Source organism: Myodes glareolus, chromosome 14 (assembly GCF_982192425.1).
Source record: "Myodes glareolus chromosome 14, mMyoGla1.1, whole genome shotgun sequence".
Lineage (NCBI taxonomy): Eukaryota > Metazoa > Chordata > Mammalia > Rodentia > Cricetidae > Myodes > Myodes glareolus.
In genome coordinates, this window is record NC_142039.1 from 78,662,696 (window position 1) to 78,686,741 (window position 24,046).

Sequence of the window (24,046 nt, forward strand, 5' to 3'; positions counted from 1 at the left end):
AATAATCGGTAGAAAATTCTCTGCAAGCTAGATAGGCTGTAAGGGAATGACTGGCAAAGGCCTATGCCTGAGACAAACCCAGTAGCCTACTGCTGAGCTGCAGCAGCTGATGGGATCGTACTTCAGAATGATACTGTATGAGCTAGGATGTTCACTCACTGGCTTCTTGCCAAGCCTCATGAGTAAGCACTAATCCTAACTGCCATCTACAGTGAGAAACTGAGATAGAGATTAAGTAATTCAGTGACAGTCACTACTAGTGACTATCAAAACCCTTTCTGTAATTAGCACAGAAGCACTATAAATTATGTTTCCACTGAAAGCAAAAAATAAACAGATATGAAAATTCCACCATAAGGAAAAAATAAATGAGGCTGACAACATGGCTCAGCATTCCTGTTGTACAGGCCTGGTAACCAGAGTTTGATTTCCTGAACATGATAGAAGAAGAGTAACATGTTATGGTAGTTGTTCACACACACACACACACACACACACACACACACACACACACACACACACACACACACACACAGTAAATAAAAGCCAAAAAAGGGAAAAATGTTTAACCTGAAGGAAACAAAACGTCTAACCAGTCAGACATGTGATGTATATACATCAAAACTTTAAATGAACTATTTTCCACTAATATGTACAAGTTTTATGTTTCCATGTATCCATTCACATTTTTATAGTCTAATAACATTGTGAGGAAATTAATATGTCCATGGACAGTTCCCATGATAAGACAAGGTGGAGAAGAAAGGTGCACTTCTATGAGGTATAGGATTCTGGTGCTCTTCATGACACTTGCAGTCCACTTTGAATGTTTCCTTCTTCAAAGCCTTCCTATTCACGTTTTCCTCTATCCTGAACAGTATTGCACAAGAGCCTTCAATTTAGGATGACACATGAATAATGTTCACAGGAGGTGGGAAGGGAGTGTTGGGACCATTTGGAGTCCTGGCCTTCAGCTGCTCTTCCCTGATAGAGCCTTCTGATTAGAGTTACTAAAAGCTGTGCTTTGCCTTGAGGATCAGAGGATAAGGTTTTCACCTGTTGGCCCACTTGGCTGCTGGATATAGAAACCTCCATGATGCTACTGAATAAGGGGCTTCTTACCAGTGATTAGAGGTCCGTGTGTCTGTCTCTGTGTGTTGTTGTGTATTTCAACCTCCAGCCCCTTGCCCGAAGTAAACTGTATTGTAGCACATAGAGCGCAGACTGGGGCAGTGTGCGGCAGAGAGAGTGGGCAGATAGTATTCAGAAGGGAAAGAGACGCTAATTGTGGATGCCTGAAGTCAATAAAATAAAGTGTTTTGTGAAACGGAAGTAACTTACCTGTATGTTGGAAACTAATCAGTGAATATACTCATTTAATCAGTTAACAGGAATGAGCACTTTATTTTAAGAAGCAGTATTTTAAAGAAAAGGGTACAAGAAAGAAAGTGATTATCTGGGCTTCTGGCTCTTATCCTCCTTTAACCTACTACTCTCCAATGACTAGCCAGATCACTTTTCTTTTTATAACATACATATATATCCCAGATACCGAACATGTGTCTATAACTGCTCATCAATATGAGTATATGCTATCTTATCTCTAAACGATTTAAAAGTACTTTGCAGAAGCTGGATCTCAGAGTTAGAGTTCAGCCTGGCCAGGCAAGGCTAACATGGCAAAATCCTCTCTCAAACCCTATTTTCCTATTTTTTTTTTTTAAGAGGGGGAGGAAGTTAACTTGTAAAGATGTGATCTTCTGCCCTTCTGGCCCAAAATGCTTCTGCTGTCATCTTTTAATACTTCTTTCTTCTAATACATAACTATAATATCATTATTACGATTGAGAAAATGTGACTGTCTAATATCAACATATCAAAAAAATAAATTCCTCATAACTTTTGATATTTATTCAACACCATCTGCCAAATGAATAGCCTTTTGTTTTCTATAGGTTACGTCTCAAATGAGTACCTGAGACACATTGTTGAGATGCTCACATTTCTAAAATCTATTTCTGATGTTATTTCAAACATCAATTTCTTGTCAATTTTTAACAGAATGCTATTAATTACTCTAGTTTTTAAGACTACAAGCTGGACATAATAGTGTATGCCTGTAATCCTAGCACTCGGGAAATGAAGGGAGGAGGAACTGAAGTTCAAGGTGATCCTAAGATACTCACTGAGTTTGAGTCTAGTCTGCCCTAAGATCTCAAAATAACAAAAAATCCTAAGACAGGTAAATTGCTACACAATATAATAAATTACTAGCCAATATAAAAATATAACCCTAGCCCTCAAGAGATTATGAAAGGAAAATTCCAAGTTTGAAGTAAACTTGGCCTACTTAAGTTTTTGTTTCAAAACAAACAAAAAGTTCACCATCTTACCCATCCATAAGCAGTACTTCTTTCGTGCTCTTGAGTGAAGTCAGCTACATAGGCAAATATTACAGAGAAAGTAACTGAGAAGACTCCAGATACAGAAATCATGCCAAAATACCACCTATAAAAAGACAGTTTTAAAAAGAATATGATTAAGAACATCATCTTCTGTTAGCTGAAAGATTATTTTAATTACTCAAATTTTATAATCAAAGTCAAAGATATCATGTGACTATTATAAACTAATGGAAAATAAACTCCCATATCTGCATATGTTTAAAAATGAATATAAAATTAACTGGAGTTTTATCAATATTAGCAGGAGTACATGTTGGCCTAAAAAATGGTAGGAGAGAAAGAAAAATTACGGACTAAATGAAAGCTATAGTTTTAGGTATAGCTGTACTTTTAAAGGTACTTTTATATGGGGCTGGAGAGATGGCTCAGCAGTTAAGAGCAGTGGCTGGTCTTTCAGATGACCCAGGTAAAATTCCCAGTACCCACATGGCAGCTCTCAACTGTAACTCCAGTTGTAAGGGATCCAACCCCTCACATAGATATACACACACAAAAAAAAAACTATACAAAAACAGTATAACAAAAAATGTTAATATATTTCAAACCAAAAATTTCTACAATATGCATAAATACATTGAAAAAACAGTTAAAATAGTAAAAGCCAGAATATTATTACAGAATACAAAGTAAAGTTTATTTTATAACATAAAGATATTTTAATATTAAAAAATTACTAATTAACAGTCAGTAACATAATTAATCTATTAATAGTTCTTTAAAATATTCAAATTTTGTTATTACTATTATTGCAGCTCTCTCTATATACATGATGCATGAAAGAGTAGCCATGTGTGTGGCATCATGTCTTGGGCAGGCCAGACAAGAGTTGGTTCTCTCCTTCCACTATGGATTCCAGGGACTGAACACAGGTCCACATGCTTACATATCAAGTGTTTTTACTCACTGAGCCATCTCATGGGCATCATAACAGTTTTTAAGGAGACAAAAGCAAAATAAAACAAAAGCAACGAAAAAATCCTCTCCCTCCATTTATGCTAAAAGTCATCAAATAACATCTCATATCTAATTCTTGATAAATTAAACTCTGAATCTAATCAATAAGTCTTTATTTTAAAAGTAAAAACCCTTGAATAAAATAGAAACAAAATGCTAAAGACATAGCTCAATGATTAAGAGCACTGGCTACTTTTCCAGGACCCAGGCTCAATTCCCAATACCCATATGGCTGCTCATAATTGTCTGTAACTCCAAATCCAGGGAATCCAACACTCTCTTCTGACTCTGTAGGCACTACGTACATACATGGTGCATAGACAGACATAAAGGCAAAATACTCATACACATTAGATTTTAAAAAAATAGAAGGAAAAAAGAAAAGGCTAATGAAGAAAAATTATAAAACTCTTTACAAAATAGATGAAAACACCACAATCATCACTTTAATTAAACACCATTCATTAGCTATTAAGGTTTCAAAGGGCAGTAAATAGCACAAAGCTAGATGGAATGAGGTAAAATTATTTACAGATGACATTAATATACTTAGAAAATCAAGCAATTAGGATAAAAGGCTATTTTGTATTACAACAAGCGAATAGGATATATAAGAGTAGAACCATCAAATGTTAAGGATTTAGATAAATATTATGCTAGCAAAGGGGATTTTATAAAAAAGGAAGGCATGGTGCATTAGTATTCTACAAAAAAAATGATTACTTGGTAGAAGATAAAATTATTATGGTATCCAAAAAATTTACTTAACAAGAATTTCTGATAATCAAATAAAAGTATTTTCACAAAGCAAGAGCATCTCAGCACCAGAAATACTGGCTAAGGTACTATACCAAGGTCTAGAACTAAAAAAATTAAAATTAAAAAAGGAAAAAAACAAAAACAGCAAAAAAAAGAAAAAAGAAAAAAAAAGAAGAAAAAAAAAGCTTGAGAAAATCCTAACACTTCTATGGTAATTAAATTACCTGGATTCATCATACTGAAGAGGAAAAATTAATTCAAATTCATATCATGATTTAGAATAAGCTAAGGGTCTTTATGGAGTATGGAAAATGTGAATCTTGTCTATTTTTATATACACAATTCTCATTCAGTGCCACAGTGTAATGAAATGACAAAAATAATACATTGACACAGTGCTGAGGACAGGAACTGTGAGGGCACTTTCAGCACCGACTTCCTATGGCTGACATTATAGCATCAATAGCTTCTCTTAGAGACACCTTGAATTTCTTCAACTAAGTAGAGTTTACTTTGAAATGGTTAAAGAGTGTTCTGCAGATCAAAGTAAAGGTTGAGCTCATAAATGATTGGGATTGAAGTGTTTTGGATTTTTTCCTTTTCGAACTGTGCATATATATGAGTTATCTTAAGCATAGGACCTAAGCGTAAAGTAGAATTTATCCATCTTCTGCATACACCTTATTCACAGTCTAAAAGTCATTTTATTCAATATTTGAAATACTTTTTCATTATCTTATTCTATACTTGATCATTATGAGGTAAAGTTTGTATATACTTGAACCAATTAGATTTGTGTTGTATCAGTACTCAAAAAGTTTGGAATTTTTAGATCATTTCACATTTTGGATATTTGGATTAGGAGTGGTAGCCAACCTGTTTTTATTTACATAAGACTCAAAGCACACCAGTATGACAGTGAAGAGTTCAGCAACTCACCAAGGGCTGATCCTCATCAGTGGGATAGGAAAGCAGGTAAAGAAGACTGTGCCAAGGAGAAAGGGCTTCCTGCCCCACACATCAGAGAGAGCTCCTATGAGTGGAGCACTCAGAAAAGAGAGCAGGCCCTAGAGAACAAACAGAAGCAAAGGCTACATTTAAAGTATGATCCCTTTATTACTTATAATTCTTCCTTTCTATATGTATTCATCAATATTGCTAAAATTACTAAAATTATATTGTTTAACACATAAGTATAATGCATAGACAAATATTATATAAGCTTGAAGGGTTAAACAGAACTGTTGCCTGGCAGGGCAATTAAAGGTTTGTATAAGAATTAAACATTTACAGATTTGCCATGTATATATAGATAAAAATTACCTAAGTCATTTAGAGTATTCACTTGGCTTTTTAATGTTAAATTATTTTATACCTTATAAGTATTTGTGTTTTATATTTTTTTCTGACTTCATAGGGATTCCTGGTTTTGATTCACTATGATTTCACACATTTTTCTTACCTTTACACCTTGAATGAGACCATTCATGAGGAATGTGTGTTGAGGAAATGTTTCGTGTAAAACCTATAAAAACAAATAAACATCAAGACATATTCAAATATAAATTAAAAGTAAAGATTCCTGCCTTTATTACTGGAAGGCTAAACAGGATGAACTCTAAAAATTATAAAATGTTTATGAAATCTTAAACAACAAGAATAAACCACTTCAGTCAGAGCTACAGAGGAAAATCTTGTCTCAAAACCAAAATAAAACAAAACACCTTGAAGCCATGAAAAGACAGTAACATAATAAAACACTAACAATAAGAACTAGACAAGGTAAGCCCTAGCACTCATAGGTGCTTTTGTCATAATATATTTAGAGCATGGTGTCCACAAAACCAAGCAGAAGGCATCTGATACCCCAGGACTGGAGTTACAGGTGGTTCTAAGCTCCAATGTGGGTGCTGGAAGTCAAACCTAGGTCTTCTGAAAGAGGAACTGCTCTTTCTTTTGAAAGAGATAACTGCTGAGCTATCTCTCCAGCTCCTTAAATTAATCTTAGGAAGGAATATACATCAATCAATCAATCAATCAATCAATCAATCAATCACTCTCTCCCACCCCCCACAGAGCACTATATTTTATTTTTACAAACAACAGTTGAAGTAAATTAATAGATGATGTTAAAAGAGAACTTTCAATAAATTAGTATTCCAGATTCCCAAAACTCCTATATGAAAAGATACACATATTCACACATACAAAAACAGAGAGCTATAAGAGAATGCATTACTAAAATATGTCACAAAGAAAAACTCCTATATATTATTGTCAATGCTGCTAACCTTTGTAGTTGGTCACAAGATAATAATCACAAGCACGGTCCTCAAAGTGGGTCATTTACAGAATTAAATGGGGTATAATTCAAATGAAACAGTGCTTCAGATTACTTAGTGCTGTTAAAAGCAGCAAAATGCCTTTTAACTACATTGTACAATCCTTCAGTATTCTAGAGGAAATGAAAGAGTGCTTATCTCTTAACCAGATCAAGAGTTCCTGTTTCTACTAGGGGAAATTCCTATGCTAATACGCTTTCAAAATATCCTTTAGTTTCAGTTAAAACTGTATGCTGCAGATTGGGCATGTGCAAGAATATACCCTCCCCAAATGCCTCACCCATATGAATAAGTAAGTACAGGCCGCCTTAATAAATTTGTCTATGTCCCATGTGGTTCTCCAGCTTCTCACAGCAACCCACAGACTTTAAAACTTGGAGCCTGAAAGACTATGGCTAATTGGCTAGTAAAAGATCATGATTACTGTTGTCGAGGAAGCAGTATTGGAACTATAACACTCTCAGCCAAATTCATGCATTTGTATTATTTGCCTAGTCCCAGAAAACATCTCTTTCAATTGCTCATCTACTGCAATCTACTCTCACTTGTAAATATAAACAGATACATCAAATTCAGCAGAAAGATTGCAAAAAGCTGTTGAAATGTACCAGAAAGACTGACAAAAAGGAAAAAATTTACCTCACTTCTAAAATGTTCAATTATAACAAGGCTTAAAATAAAAATGTTTCTTCTTCACCAGACTGAGTATCTCCATCAGTGTGTATTACAAACAACACTCTACATGGCAGAACTGCACCAAAGACACACAAAACGAAAAGGTCTTTGTAAATCAAATACAGAAGAAAATAAAGAGATCCACATTCCTGACCAGCAGGGGCCCTGACTTCTAGCAGAGATCCAAAAAGGGGGGGAAAAAAAGAGCATCAGAGGAAATCCAACTAAACATCAATTAAATTAAAATACTAACAATATACTGTTCAAAAATCATAACATTTAGAATGACTATAAAAGTCACTCCAAGCATACAAAACATCATGCTAGTATGGGGAATGATAATTTGTATTAATGGCTTTGTTTCAGATGTAACTGATGTCAGAGGCAGTATAATGATGCATATATCCCAAACTTGAAGACAAGATGACTCACTAATAGTTATTTTACACTATCTTGTCACTTCTTTTTATAATTTTATTATCGATCAGCAAAGTTGGAAATCTGGTGTTGCCTTTGCTAAAGTATGAACCTTGTTTACATATCTAAAAATACATGACAGACAGAGTTGGAGAGCTGGCTCAGCAGTTAAGAATGCTCACTGTTCTTACGGAGAATCAGGGTTCAATTCTCATTACTCACATCATAGGGTTCACAACTGCCTGTAACTCCAGTTCCAGGGTATCCTACACCCTCTTATGCTCTCCACTGACACTTGTACACACATGTGCAGGCATTCATTTAAATAAACTATTAGTAAGAGAAACAAACGCCGAGAAAAGCTCACTGTATCTGTTTGATTTAGATTAGTGCTTTGTACACTGTCAGCTACACAACAGTAAACAAAGATTTAACAAATAATATTAATTAGATACTGAGTGGTACTTACTGACTTTAATAATTAATCATTTACATAATGGGCCTGTAGGAAGCATAGCTTAGAGTAAGCATTGGAGAAACCAGGATTGTCAGTCATGGGGGGGCTATTTTCTTCAATGGAAGGAAATGAATGTATCCTGGTCACCTGGAATGCTGGGGTGAAGTACTCAACCTGGTGATCCCTTGTTGTTCCATTAGGAGCCAGCCTCCATCTGAATTTCCTCCAAATCTGAGAATTGTTTAGGCCCTAATCCTGAGCTTTGTCTCTTAGTGAATAGAAACCCATGACAGAGGTCCCATGTACTTCGTCTCTTAGTGAATAGAAACCCATGACAGAGATCCCATGTACTTTGTCTCTTAGTGAATAGAAACCCATGACAGAGGTCCCATGTACTTTGTCTCTTAGTGAATAGAAACCCATGACAGAGGTCCCATATACTTTGTCTCTTAGTGAATAGAAACCCATGACAGAGGTCCCATGTACTTTGCATTCTTCACCAACAGAATCTATCATTATGCTTATTACAAATCCTTCCTCTCTAGGCCCTAGCCTTAAGTTCTACTAATCAACCAATAAGAACACATTTTTATTTTAAAAGTCGCAGGTGCTTTGTTACTTTGTTAGGGAGTTTTTTTGTAGTTATGCCTAAAGCTTTGCTGCAATAACTGTCATGTAGAAACCTTTTTCCAAATCTTTACTATGCTTAAATGGGTAAGAAAAATACACCACAAAGTCAGGCTGGAAACTTTGAGCCAGCCCTGCAAAGCTGGTATGGGCTGGAGTTTCATTCTTCACCTTTCTTGGATAATCTCCCCACTGACTGGGAGGCTTGCAGGGTCCTCTCCTGGGCACTGGCCAATTCTATAAATTTTATTTTAAAATCAAGAACGAATATATATATATATATATATTACAAAATCCAAAAACTACATCTACAAAAGCCAACAAGTCAATCTGTAGCATCTCATGATTCTAGAAATCAAGATGGTATACATGTGACTCTCTAGTTACAACACTTACTATTTTTTCCTTTATAAAGAGCAAATTATCGAGCAATGTGATTATGTAATGTGACCACAACATCTAGTAGACAGTTGCTCATTCCAGCCATTGTAACTCCTGGAAAGACACACTTATTAAAGAGACAAGACAGCTAGTCAAAAGATCAAGTGGCAGACAAGAGAAAAATGTATGTTAGTCAAATGAAGGAATGAATGGGCACATTATCTTGAAAGTCAGTTCAGAATAAAGGATAAGAGAATTGAATGTCACAAGAAAGTGGTCAAAGAATAGTCTGGATTTTTCAAACCACCACATGAAAAAGATAAATGAGTAGGGAATACTCTATTCTTAAGTGTCCTCTGAAGTTTCAAAGTCAGCTTGAAAAATAATTTCTATAAATTAAAAGAAATGAAAGTCTTGTTTCTGTGACTATTTTCAAACTGAATCAAGATTAGGCCCTCAAAGAGCATGGAAATAAGGGACAGGTCATTTTAATGTGCTAATACTACTACTAGTACTAGAAGGTAGGCCCACACTGTATGAAGGCAATTTCACAAAACTGCTATAGTTACAAGACATCAGTGATGCAAACTTTAGCTACATTATTAAGTAAATTAATTAAAACTGTAAGTTAAGCCATGGCTACATAAGTAACATTTTTCGAAGACTGTGAACCAAGAAGTAAAATGCTTTTCTCCACTCCATGAAATTATTTTCAGATAAAAAATGAGCTAAATTTGACAAAATATTAATATGTATATGGTATTCTAAGTTTCCAAATCATGATTCCAACACTGCTTTTTTTGATTTTTTCTGTTTTTGCCTTATTAAAAATAAAAGAGTATTGTCTACTTGGTACATTAAGGTTAAAAATGAAAGCAAACATATGCTATCATCTTAATCGTTAAACCATTGTAGGTGACGGGTTCAAGATGCCAAGGAATAAATAGAATGATGACACACACAAACATAAAAGAGGATACATGAGTACAAAACCCTGATTTTGAGTTGGGCAGTGATTGTGCACGCCTTTAATCCCAGCACTTGGGAGGCAGAGGCAGCGGATCACTGTGAGTAAGAGGCCAGTCTGTCTGGTCTACAGAGTGAGTTCTAGGAGAGCCAGGGATGTTATACAGAGAAAACAAACAACAACAATAAAACTAATTTAGCTCCTTATCAAAGAACCCCAAATTAGCATCTAAAAAAAAAGATAGAAGTGAACAGCATATTTGCCAAACTGAACATTTGCCAAAAGCAAAACGTTTTTCTTAAAGAGGAATTCAATCTTCTTAATCAAAAAAAAATAAAATAGGGTTAGAATAGGGAAAACATGCTGTGGGATGAACAGTAGGAGTCAGGAAACGAGAACATATTAAGGCAAGTTTATCGACAATGAAAAACACAAAGAAGAAAAATTAGTACAACTATTCAGCTACATTTTTTAAATAACAATAAATTATATTAGCAACTCAGTACCTCTAACACTTAAACATTCATGCTAAGCAAATTTATTCAAGCAGCATAACTGCTCAAAAACTCAAGAGGCTACAGAGTGGCTTCAAAGCTGGCTGGTTGAGTGTCTGCCAGAACACACCATCACCCCCAAAATTATCAGCTTTGAACATTAGAGGGAAGATACAGTGGAAATTAGAAAGACTAGAGAGAGTATGTAAGTGTGGGATAGGCATCTGCAGCTAAGAGAAGTCTGTCTACCTCTCTCCAACTCCCTCATTCATATAGAGAAGCTACACAGGATTATGGAAAGTGTCCCATGAAACTTGGGTGTGATAGAAGGAAAAAGGTAAGAGGTGGTGATGTAGGAGGGTCATCTGTCTATGTGTTACTTTCATTGGTTAATAAAGAGACTGCCTTGGCCTTTGACAGGACAGCAGCTTAGATAGGCGGAGTAGACAGAACAGAATGCTGGGAGATAGAAAGCAGAGTCAGAGAGCTGCCCGCCATGAAGCTGCCAGGTCAGACATGCTGAATCTTTCCCGGTAAGCCAACACCTCGTGGTGCTACACAGATTATTAGAAATGGGTTAATCAAGTGTTGAGAATTAGTCAATAAGAGGCACCACCCATTAGGGTCAGGCAGTGTTTAAATGAATACAGTTTCCGTGTAATTATTTCAGGTAAAGCTAGCCATGAGCCGGGCATCGGGAATGCAGCCTGCCTCTCCTATTTGGGATCCTGGCGGGAACGCAGCCCACCGCTCCTTATGCAACAGAGTGGCGCCCAACGTGGTAACTAAATCCACTTAAAAACCTGAGAGGGTTTTAAAAAAAAGGGAAAGAGAGTTTAACACAGCTTTTTGCTGTTTGCTAGCACGTGCCATAGAGAGATTTCCTGTTTCAGCAATAGCGGCAGAAAAAAAGCCAAGCCATTTGAAAACGAGGCTTCCTGGGCCCTGCCGCGGGTGCAAACTCCGGCTATGGAGCATTTCTAGGCCTGGACGTTTGTGTGCCCACTCGGGTTCAGGAATAAAGTAGCTGAGATCATACCCATGGCTCGGCTCTTCCTGCCTGAGTGGGATCAGGTCTACTAGAAAGTGGCGGTTTTAAAATACTAGTTACTGGGCTGTGCCGCCATCGCGATCTCTGTCTGGCTCCTGAGGGAGCCAGAGCTTTTCAATGGATTTGTTTGATGGCAACTAGACTCGCTCTGTGCCTAAAAGGGGGTCATTGCGTGCTGCGGCTCAGAGGCACATGCAGCTCCGCCATGCTAGCTGTGCAATGTGCAAGGCTCAGAGGCACAAGCAGCTCCGCCATGTTGGACTGGGTGGGCAAGCCCGCAGTACCTGTTTTTGATCTAGGAATGTCACAGCTTAGATTCTTAAGTGCTTAGTGATTTAAAACTGCAAAGCAAAAATGCTCCTGGATAGTAAAAAATTACAGATTCACAATAGGACAGATTCAGACATAAAAGACCTCTAAATGGGTCACAGTATTGGATGAGTGTATGTAGGCTTGGTAAAGAGAAGAAAAAGAATATAGAGAATAAAGTTAATGCCTTAAAAAAGGGTAAAGTCTTTAAAGAGACAGAGTACAGATAGTTATAGATTAAAAGAAGTAAAAAAATAAGCCACGTAAAAATGGAAAATTCACAGAGAGTTTGGATTCTGTATATTGTGTTTTCTTTAAAATTTTTGACTGTGAAGGAGCTAAGTACAGAGACACATTTCATTATATGGGCTGCCAAGCTAAACCGGAATGGATATCATAAGGGTATTATGATTTCAGAATTTGGATCTAAGGATATGATACTCTGGAAAAGAGATTCTTTTGTTTTCACAGAGGACGAGACCCTGTGGATTGCTTCTATCCCAATATGGTATGACAGACCACGCCCTCCTGAAAGGTTGCTGTGAACACCCTCAAAATATTACTTGACACAGGATACACCATAAAAGACTGATTAACAATGCCACTATACAGCAGGAAGAAGTTTGGAGAGCAATAACTACACCCATATTCCCAAATATTGTTTATAAATGTTCTTTTACATTTAAAGGGGACTATGATATAGATATGAATAATTCACATTGTATGGATTTTAAGGTCAATTTTGTTATATGTATATGTATTTCTGCTCTTGATTAAGGTATTGTGATTGTGTAGTTCATTTAAAAATGTAATATATAATTAGGAAATATAGATTGCTAATGAATAATCATCAATAATAGTCAAGTTTGTAGTCATGTTAGTTAGATTTTTTAGATGTGCATAGATATATTTCAGATAGGCATTTTTCCTATCTTTCAAAGACTACAGAATATGGCATTTAATGTTTTAATAACTTAAGGTTTTTCATGACAATGAGACACGTCTGCTCCTGGCAGCACCAATCTACTTCAAGAGGAAGATGGGCATTGAAGAGGCTCCTTATGGAGTTGGTTAGCCATTTGGTCAAGAAACTGCTCTTGCCTGGACTGATGCATAGATCGGACACTGGAACCCGCAGAGAGGACTGCTGAACTTGCCTAAAGGTGAGATGGTCTTTCGGGGTTCCTGATTCATGAAAGAGTCTGCGAGACATTCTGCAGGACACAGCAAAAAGTGACTGAACTGTCTTTGAATTTTCCTGCTTCATGGAAATGTCTGCTGGATACTATGGGCCTGTAGGCTGAAGACGGATGCTCCAATGGTATCAAAAAAAAAAAAAAAAAAAAAAAACTTTGGGTGACTGTCCAGACAGCGAGATGTCTCTGTCATTTCTAGAATTTTGAAAGTTGCTTATTTCTCATTTACTTAGGTAATATTATATCCTTCTGGAGTCTTTGATAGAGTTGAAGAATGGTTAGTTATAGTTATAGTTTTCCTTAGTTATGATAAAAGATATAAATAGTGTAACTGTAATTCTTGCTTTATAACTGTTTTGTTATATGTAATTTTACTATGTTAAAGTGAAAGCCTTTCTTTTTTGTTTAAACAGAAAAAGGGGAAATGATGTAGGTGGGTCTTCTTTCTATGTGTTGCTTTCATTGGTTAATTAATAAAGAAACTGCTTGGCCTGATAGGTCAGAACATAGATAGGCAGAATAGACCGAACAGAATGCTGGGAGAAAGAAGCAGAGTCAGGCATACACCATGGAGATGGACGTGGGTTAGAATCGTCCTGGTAAGCCACGACCTCGTGGTGATATACAGATTATTAGAAATGGGTTAATTAATATGTGAGAGTTAGCCAATAAGGGGATGGAGACAATGGGCCAGGCAGTGTTTAAATGAATACAGTTTCCGTGTAATTATTTCGGATAAAGCTAGCCGTGAGCTGGGTGGCCTTATGCAACAAGGTAGGAGGTAAAAGGAAAACACAGGCAGCTAGAAAAAAAGCCATAAACCCCTTCCCAGAGCCTTAGTCACAGAAAGCCCTGCACATGTATTAATTCCCAAAACACTAGCGAGAAGGTTATAATTTGCAGATGGGGGTTGGGAGGAGTGAGCACATACTGGTGAATTCTGTCAGAAAGTAGACTTGTAATAGAAACTCTACTGATTTAACTTGTTTGAATTATAGAGACCAAAGTCATTTTCCCAGAGACAAACAGTATCTTCTAAAATGGGAAGAAATGAGAGGTCGTAATACTATTTTATTGTTTATTTTTATTAAATTAATTTATTCCCTTATTTCAATGTATCCACACTTTTATACTTTGCTCATTGTGTTTTAACTTTTATCTTGCTAGGAAAAGATTTTACATCTGTTCTTCCTATACAATATTCTGTATACTACTTCTTATACCTCTAGCCCCATACATTTTTCTACTCAGTCTTAGTCTGTCTTTCCCAGTAGCTATGGAAAAATATCAAAATAGATAAACAAAAAGAAACATAAACCACGGTTTCATCAACCAATACCCAAGTGCAGGTGCCTCTCTAACATTAAAGGGACACAAACGAAGTACACAGATGTCTCCTACTACAAGTTAACACCAGAGCTGTTGTCAAGTCATTGTGTAAGTTATTGCAGTCAGCTTCTCCTGAAATAGCAATAGGAAACAAATACTCAAATGAAGAGACAACACCAGGAAGATTCACGTAAAAAAACAAAACAAACAAAAAACATCAAGAGTGGAGAAAGGGGGAGGGGGAGATAAATCTGAAAATCCTGAAGAATACTTCCTTCCCAACAGATGTACAAATTACAACAAAGAAAACAACCCTCTACAGGCTCACAACTCATATTGGAAACAAAAGATAAGGAGATAGCTAAAAATGTCATTTGAAAAAAAAAACCAAAAATTCTTCATTTTCAAATGATCAGTGACTATATAGAAGACTCTAATAAGCAGATGAATGAAAGAAGAGAATCAATTCAGAATGATCTACCCAAGAATATTAATGTAATCCAGCAAGGAAGTTCAGATTCTTAAATGGAATTAAACACAAATTCTAAAAATGAGAAAAAAAATCAATTGCTTAAGTAAAACAAAAACAAAACAAAAACAAAACAAAACAAAAGAGAATGGAAAGCATCCAACAGACAAGACCAAGCAGAAAAACAAATTTCAAGGATGGAAAACAAGGCTGAGACAAATAAAAAAGTCAACAAATAAAAAAGTCAACAAGTATGATCAAAACTTTGAAGTTTGAGACATATTCAAGAGACCAAAGGTGAAAAAGTCAATGGGGATGAAGAGGAAACTGAGAGCCATGTATTTAGGTAAAGATAATTTATTTTATGAAAACACATCAGAACATGTCCCAAACCTAGAGAAAGAAATGGAAGCCTAAATTCATAAGATAAATCATAGTCAAGATGTTCAAAATACAAAAGAAATAAATAACATTAAAAATTAAGGGTTGTTGATGAATGATTTAAGTTTTGTTTTTCTTTACAAACTCAGGAAAATACGGAATGATGTGTTTCAAGCCTTGGATGTAACTATCAACTAAGATTTTTATACCCAACAAGGTATAAAGTCTTCTATAATGATAATTGGCTAAAGGCCACCCTGCAAGCCTCTGTATTTTGGATTTAACTGAGACAAAAATTGCACATATGAAAAGGAGCTTTTTGGTATGGCAAATAATGACTGAGAAGAGACAACTACTAGTGATTTGTTGTTGCTGCTTTTTTGATTTTTTTTTTTTTTTAAGTTTAAGACAGTATTTCTCTGTGCATCCCTGGGTATCCTGGAACTCATTCTGCAGACCAGGCTAGCCTCAAACTTAAGAGCCAACCTATCTCTACTTCCCCAATGCTGGAAATAAAGACATGTGTCATTGAACTTGTATATTAGTGGTTTTTAAAAACAAGTAAAGACAACTGAAACTTAATTTCAAAGACATTTAAAACTTACCTAAGTGTTAAATAATTCTTAAAATATGTACCATCACCACCCCATCTTTTTTTGGGTACATGCTTAAGTACACACATACATCAAACATCTTAGTTCTTGTTAAGAATATATGAGACTGGAGAGATGGTTCAGTAGTTAAGAGCACTGGCTGCACTTCATAGAACACAGGTTTAATTCTGAGTACCCACCTGGTAGCTCACAACCATCTGTAACACAACTTTCAGGGAATATGATGTCTCTCACACCAGGCATACCTCCAAAAGTAAGCAAGCAAACAAAAAGTATATAGATATTGTCCTAGCTAGCGTTTCTATTTCTGTGAAGAGACATCATGGCCACAGCAACTCTTATTAAGGAAAATATTTAATTAGGGTGGCTCACTTACAGTTCAGAAGTTCAGTCCATTATCATCATGGTGGGACATGGTGGCATACAGGTAGACATGGTGTTAGAGAAGTAGCTAAGAGTCCTATATCTTTCAGGAAACAGGAAATGGTCTAAGACACTGGGAGGTACCTTGAGCATATATGAGACCTCAAAATCTGCCTCCACAATGATACACTTCTTCTAACATGACCACACCTTCTCCAACAAGGCCACACTTCCTAATAGTGCCACTCCCTTTGGGGGCCATTTTCTTTAAAACCACCAGAGATATACATGCAGGCAAAAGAGTCACATACATAAAATTTTAAAAAAGAAATTTTTAGTATTTGTTGCAAGAAATTGCTGTAGAGAAGTTATCAAAACCAGGCACATGATCATTCTTACATTCACCATTAAAAAGTACTTACCAATCTTCTATTTATTGGGTCCTTAATTTAAAGGCCACTAACATCTGAATAAAGACAATTTTAGCAATACCTCATATTTCATGTACAACATGTCTAAAGATGAAAGACATGGTCCAGTGATACTTACAGTCAACATTGGAGTTGTCAACAGGCCCCATGCAAAGAATTCAAAGAAGATGACAATAGCAGCATGGTAAACACTTGGCTGGCCAAAGCCTTGTAGCTGAAAGTGGGGGAAAAAAAAGTCTGTTAAAAACAACAGTAAACAGACTTAAGATATTATCATGAAATGGCATGGGTTAATATACAAATTTTGGACTACCTATATCATTCAAGATAAAATCATACTCTAGGAACTAGGGCTACAGCTATGTATTAATTATTTTTCATCACTGTAATAAAAACCACCACCAAAAGCAACTTATGAAAGAATTTACTTTGGCTTATAGTTGCAGAAAGAGAGTCTATAATGGCAGAAGGGTAAGGCAGTTGGGGCAGATGGCTGACAGACTGCAGAGAGACTACCAAGACACTTCTCATTCAAAACTATGCCACACTCTGGCAGTCCCACAGGTTCATAGTCATTATCATAATGCAAAACGTACTTCATTCAATTGCAAAAGTCTGGTGTTCTTTAAAAGTTTCAACACCATGTAAAAGTCTAAAGTAAAAGCCAAGTATAGAGAACACAACTGTAATCCCTCCTCTGAGGGGGCAGAGGCAGATAGAGCTCTGTCTGACAGAAGAGTTCTAAGACAGCCAGGGCAACACAGAGAAACCCAGTGTTGAAAAAAAAAAAAAGAATAAAAAAGTTCAAAGTCCCTTTTAATACCAAGACAATTTCTTAATTATGACCTCTGCAAAAACAAAAGGCAAATTACATACTTCTAACATACAATGGCACAGAGTACACAATTCCTCCCAAAAGAGAGAAAAGAGCAAGACCCAAATCTAACAGAGCAAATACCACATCCTGTAGCTCCATGTCCTTTATCTCATGCTTAGTTTCAAGGAGTTTAGATGGCTCAGTCCCTCCAACCTTTCTACCTGCAATCTTTCTCTAGGGCTGGTTCCACTCCATCTGACTCCTCTTGGCAGACATCTTAAGGCTCTAGCATCTCCAACATCTCAGTCTCCACTGCAGCCCAGGTCTCTTATATAGTTTCACTCTATGGCCTCTTAAGGACTTCTTGCAGCAACTGCAACACTGCTGCACACTGCCTGGCCTCAGTAGCTCTCTGATCATGGAGGAAGAACCCAGGACGACCGCACTCTGGTATCTTTCATACCTCCAAAGACAGCACAATGTGGCTTACACTGCTAAATTCCTGCTAATTCTACAGTCAGTTTGGAATGAATCCTTTTCTCTTTTGACTACATTAGCTTCAGGTTTTATGAACAGAAACAATTGCTTTCCGGGAGCAAAAACAAAAACAAACGAACAAACAAGCAAAAACAACAACAACAAACAACTCCTTAGAGCAGCAGCAGTTCTTAATCCAGTAGGTCACAAATGACCTTTATACAGGAGTTGCCTAAGACCATCAGAAAACACAGGTATTTACATTACGATTCAGAACAGTGGCAAAATTAGTTACGAAGTAGCAATAAAAATAATTTTATGGTTGGGAATAACCACAATGTGAGGAACTGTGGCAGCATTAGGAAGGTTTGAGAACCACTGCCCTATGTTTTTGGTTTTTTTTTTTTTTTTTTCCTTTCAAGAATTGGAAGCTTAGCTGAGAAAATACTGAAGGTATTGGGGGCAGGAGGTGGAGGTGGATGGGGCTGCTCACAGGGCACCCTTCCCATAGATCTGAACACAGTAGGAGGCCTTTCATTAAGGGTACTAATTTTTCACTTTTACTCTTTGAGCACATTAGACTTCCTAGTGCTTCCTTTTCAACTTCCTATCCCTGGTCTCTCTTTTCACTGTTGTTTTCTAAAGGGTTTTTGGTTAATTTATGACTTGTTTCTCTTTATCATCTAACTTTGTGGAATGGAAATACCCTCAAAAAGTAAAGTATTCTGTCTGTTATGTTCTCTGATCCAGTCCAAGCAGCTACTCTGTAAAGGTCAGTATTGTATAAACTGGAGCCACGACTAGTTCATGATATAGTTTAGAGGAAGGGTTTTTAATTATAGATGAGAGAGAATAGCCAGAGGCATCTGAAGAGTCCAGAGCAGAAATAGAAGGAGACTGAACAAGGCCAGAAGACTGAACCTAGCCATGAAAGAAGCAGAAACAGAGCAGGAGGGAAAGGGGAAGAGGGAGACACAGACAGAAGGTTACAGTGAGAGATCAAAATGGAGACGAAGAGTGAGAGACCAAACTTGAGAGAGGACATAGCTGAAATCACCAGGGTTATAAGGAAAATGAGTAGTAGGGGTAGAGAGGCTCCAGAGCAGAAAGGAGTTTAGGGCTAGGGAGATGAGAAGAATTAGGAAGCAAGCATGAACTTTGAAATGCTCATCAGGTACTTGTAATACAGAGAGGACCTGGGGGCCAATGTGGTGGTTTGAATAAGGATGGCCCCCACAGGCTTATATATTATATGTATTAAATATATAATATTAAATATATAATAATTAATTAAATATAATAATTAATATATATAAATATATAAGGCTACTCGAGAAGGATTAGGGGGTGTGGCCTTGTTGGACAAGGTATGAACTTGTTAGAGGAAGTGTATCCCTGGTGATGGGCTTTGATGTTTCAAAAGCCCAAGCCACGTCCAGTGGCTCTCTCTTCCTGCTGACTGCTGATTCAGATGTAAAATTCAAGGCTACTTCTCCGGTACCATTTATGCCTGAATGCTGCCATGTTCCCTGCCATGATAATGGACTAATCTTCTGAAATAAAGTAAGCCCCAACTACATGCTTTCTTTCATAAGAGTTGCTGTAGTCACAGTTTCTCTTCACAGCAATAAAACACTAAGACAGCCAGCATGTGCTTTGGTCTGCTAACAGGCACTAAAGATAGTCATTTGCCTCTTCTGCCAATGACAAGGGAAATAGTTCCTTATAGTGAAGGGGAACCGAACCAGCTGCACAAGTTTCTGAGGAATGGTATCTTTTGCCTAACCACAATTTGGGGAAATGGAGTTTCCTTTGGATATGACAACTATTCAACAAATATTAGTGTTATGAATGGGAATGTAGAGCATGTACCCTAGTTCTCAAGCAACTATCTTGGTATTCAAATTTAACCGTATCTTGGGCAATGAAGTTCAATCCTAGTTGAAGACATTCTTAGTAGAACTATCTGTATATGCACACATTGCACTGTAATTTTAGTACTACTTGGTCTTTTGGGTAACATGAGTATTCAGATAAGAATCTGTACAAGAATAAAAAAATTTCTTTTCCTCTAAAAAACAATAGCCACCAAAGTATCCTGAGGTCTTTGGTTTGTACCTCTGTATCCCAGAGTGGAATAGCTGGCCTTTTCTATGGAATGGATAGATAAATCAGCTTTAGAAGCAGCATTTAATAAGGGACCTGTGAAATTATAGTGTATATTAATGTCAGCCACTTAGCTGCATGATCATCATACAACTGATATATTAAAAAAATCTAAATATGTAGTTATTTTAACTCCAGATTTACAGAAAGACACTGTCATAGCAACTCAGTTATAAATTTGCCTAAAGTCATGTGAATAACTTGACAATTCCTATAACCCTTAAGCCTGTTGCATCACTGGTTTTGGATGGAGACCAGGTTAAGATGTTCACTAACGGGGCTGGAGAAAAGGCTAAGTGGTTCTTCCAGAAGACCCAGGTTCAATTCCCAGTACTCTTATATCTTTCTCTAACTCCAGTTCCAGAATATCTGACTTCTTCACACAGACATACAAGCAGGCAAAACACCAATGTACATAGGATGTTCACTAACAACTAATTGTCCAGTGCCACAAAGCTCACTGAACTTCTGAGAGACCTGTGTTACTGTTTGAAAATGTCTGGCTTAAAAATTCTTGAAAGGATTCTGAACAAGAAGATGAGGGTTGTCTGTTGGGGTACTACTATCCTATCCAGCTCTCCTATACAGCTTCAGTGGCATATTTTCCTCTCAACCTGGGATTCTACTTAATGAAGATTGTTAGAATGCAGATATGTCGATGCAATGCTAACTGAATATAAAACAGACACACTGCAGTGTTGAATACCTGTAATTCAAGCAACTGGGAAATTGAGACAGTAGTATTGTTGAGTATGAGGCCAGCCTAGGCTACAAAACTGTGTCTCAAACAACAAAAACAAAACCCCAAACTTGCAGATATATAATAAAGTCTAAGTCCATCATGCTATTTTTAGTACTTTTAAAAATAAAAACACCTACCCTATTCTTTACTACCACTGTACCTTAAAATATTAATTAGAAATTATTTAAATTAACAAACATTTCCCCTAAAACCATGTAGTTTCCTCTTTTTTTTTTAGCATTTTTTTGGTTTGCATTCTTAAAATAATATCTGTTAATTTTGACAATTTTATTCATGCTTTACATTGTATTTTGATCATGTTCACTCCCTCTTTCCAGATTCACCCCAAACTCCTGTACCCTTTCCAACTCTGTGTTCTTCTTTATTTTTATATTTTTTTCCAAAGTTGGGGGTTGTTTATTAAGCATGTGTTTCCATACCACAGTTCATCATCAGAGAAAGTCAGTGCAGGAACTCAAGCAGGTCAAGAACTTTGAGGCAGGAGACAATGCAGAGGCCATGGAGGGGTGCTGCTTACTGGCTTGTCCCTCATTGCTTGTTTAGCCTGCTTTCTTACAGAACCCAGAACCACTAGCCCAGGGATGGCACCACTCCCAATGCACTGGGACGTCCCCAGTCAATCCCTAATTAAGAATGCTCTACAGGCTTTCCCACAGCCTAATCTTATGGAGGCATTTTGTAATTTTGAGGTTCTCTCCTCTCTAATGACTCTAGCTTGTGTCAAATTGACATAAAACTAGCAAGTACAACTGACCCCTTGTCAACCTGACACAGAAACACATCACTTTTCAATTAGAACTGTTCTTTTCTTATTTATCCCCAAGGTGACATATTAATATCACAATATAAAACAAAAAACTAAACTCTGCTGTAGTAATTTAGCAGAGTCACTGTAGCTGGCTAGATATTATAATACACAACATACAACTATTTTTTAGAAATACCTTGACCTTGAAGAATCTTTGTGGAAAACAGTGATTGTAACCATGATTTTGGTCACAAGGTGCCCCAGATACACCCCAGACTCTTGTATTATTGTGTATTGCAAATGATATATAATAAAGGACTAGAGTCATGAGGGCATGTGATGCTTTCCTTTAGTAAGACATGCAAATTAGATTAGGGATGTTGCTATGAGGAAATATTTTAACTTTCAATAAATACATCTTTGTGTAGCTGTTCAGGGCTCAGGCCATCAGAGAAGATGGACTTTCCTGTTGTCACTTAGGCCTTAAAATTTCATCTTGGGAGTGCCTTCTTTCTTCAATGGACCTGTGCTACACAATGCACCCCGACAAAATCCCCACAGTCTTTACAAATTCAAACACATTAGAAATTAAGTTTCTTTTTAAAATATCAAATCTCATTAAAATACAAAATCTCTTTAAAAGTTCAAAGTCTCTGCGACAGGCTGTCAAAATCAAAATTAAGATAAATATTTTAAGAGGGAAGAATCAGGGCACAATCACATTCTGAACCAAGTAAACCAAACTCCAATAACATACATCACTCAATGTCCAGTTATCTGAAATTCACTCACAATCCTCTGGAGGAGCTTTGGTCATTTCTCCAGCTCTATTTTCTGAAGCATGCACAGCTTGTCTTCTAGGCTCTGGCTGCCTCTATTCCACTGTTGATGCTGTCCATGTCATCCCATGGCATTGACATCTCCAAAACTGCTGGGGCCCCTTTTTGCAACTGGGCTGCACTTCCACCAATTGCCTCTGCGAGGCACTCTTCAGGGACTCCAGCCCTGCCACACAATGCCAAGCCACAGCTGTTCTCCATGACCCCTTCACATTTTCTAAGCAGCTTCACTTGGGTAACTAAGAAGTTTGGCTGCCAGCACAAGGTGCAATTTTGGCCATATCAAGTCTGGAACACAGCTTCTGTGTGTAGACTCTCAGGAAACATTTTCCAGAAGATTTCACCTCAACGACGTTGCTCTTTTCTTATTTTCAAGATACGGTTTCTCTGTGTATCCCAGGTTGGCCTCAAACTCACAAGGATCCACTAGCCTCTGTCTCTGTATTCACCACCACAGCCTTGCTGCTTGTTTTTCTTTTATTCCCCTCTTTTTCTTTTTCAACATAATATTTTTATTGATTAATTGGGAATTTCATACAATGCACCCCAATCACACTTGTTTCCCATTCCCCTAGGTCCACCCTGCCACCGGTGTTCCCTTCCCCACAAAAGAAAACAAAAACATACACCAAGTCCAATTTGTACTGCCCACATACTCATTCCAGCATGATCAAAGTCCCTTAAAGAAAACCGAGTCTTTCCCCACTCCCCTGCCAGAAGCCATCAACTGTGAAGAGCTACACCTTCAGCATATTTATCACAACTTTTCCAATGGCTTCCTGTCTAGGCTCCTCCTTTTTACTTTTGGGGGGTGGGGGAGTGGGGACAAGGCTGTCACAGAAGTCTTCAATTCATTCTCAAGTATAAATATGTAAGTCATCGAGACCACTGCAAAAGAGGCTTTCTTGCCCTAACAGCCAGTGGCAGCATGGATCATGGACTTCCACGTGGTTTTTTAGCAGCACTGCAGCCAGACCTCAGACCTCAACAAGGCTTTTGGAGGCAGCACTGACTGTGGACATCAACACGGCCTCTGGCAGCAACACAGACCACAGACATCAATCCGGACTGGGTAGGCAGCATGGGCCACACAGGCCACAGACATCAGTATGAACCATTATGAAGGTCTTAAAAGGAGGCCCAGACCCAGAAAGACAAACATAGTATGTTCTTAAGTGGATATTAGCTGTAAAGTAAAGGATAACATAGTACAATCTACAAGAGGTAAGTGACAAGGCTCAAAAGGGATTTCCCTGAGAAGGGGAAATAGAAGAGATCTCCTGGGTAGACTGCAGTAGGTGGGGTTCAGAACATGAGGGATTGGGTTGCAGGGTAGACAGAGGGGGAGAAAGTAAGTTTGAACTTCTCACTTGCAAAATGTAAAATTACCAGTTAATTTACAGTTGGGGAAATTAAACAATAAGTATATGGCCTATGAATTGCAGAGATGAAAAGCAAGAGATTTTGACACAGGGACTCTGCATAAAGAAAGCGATGATAGTGGCAAGCTATTGGGGTGTTAATCTTGGCAAACAGGAATTCTAAAATCCTAGGG

At 37.2% G+C, this 24,046-nt stretch overlaps 1 protein-coding gene across 2 annotated transcripts in view; it reads right to left on the bottom strand.

Annotated features, from left to right (window-relative positions):
- Slc71a2 (solute carrier family 71 member 2) overlaps positions 1-24,046 on the bottom strand; it is a 47,847-nt gene that overhangs the window by 17,789 nt on the left and 6,012 nt on the right. For both annotated transcript variants that reach the window (XM_087896661.1, XM_087896662.1), the window contains exons 2-5: positions 16,800-16,895; positions 5,641-5,703; positions 5,118-5,245; positions 2,394-2,508 (exon numbers count right to left, since the gene is read on the bottom strand). In XM_087896661.1, coding sequence (XP_087752787.1) covers positions 2,394-2,508; positions 5,118-5,245; positions 5,641-5,703; positions 16,800-16,895 — 402 coding nt within the window. The remainder of the gene's footprint in view (positions 1-2,393; positions 2,509-5,117; positions 5,246-5,640; positions 5,704-16,799; positions 16,896-24,046) is intronic.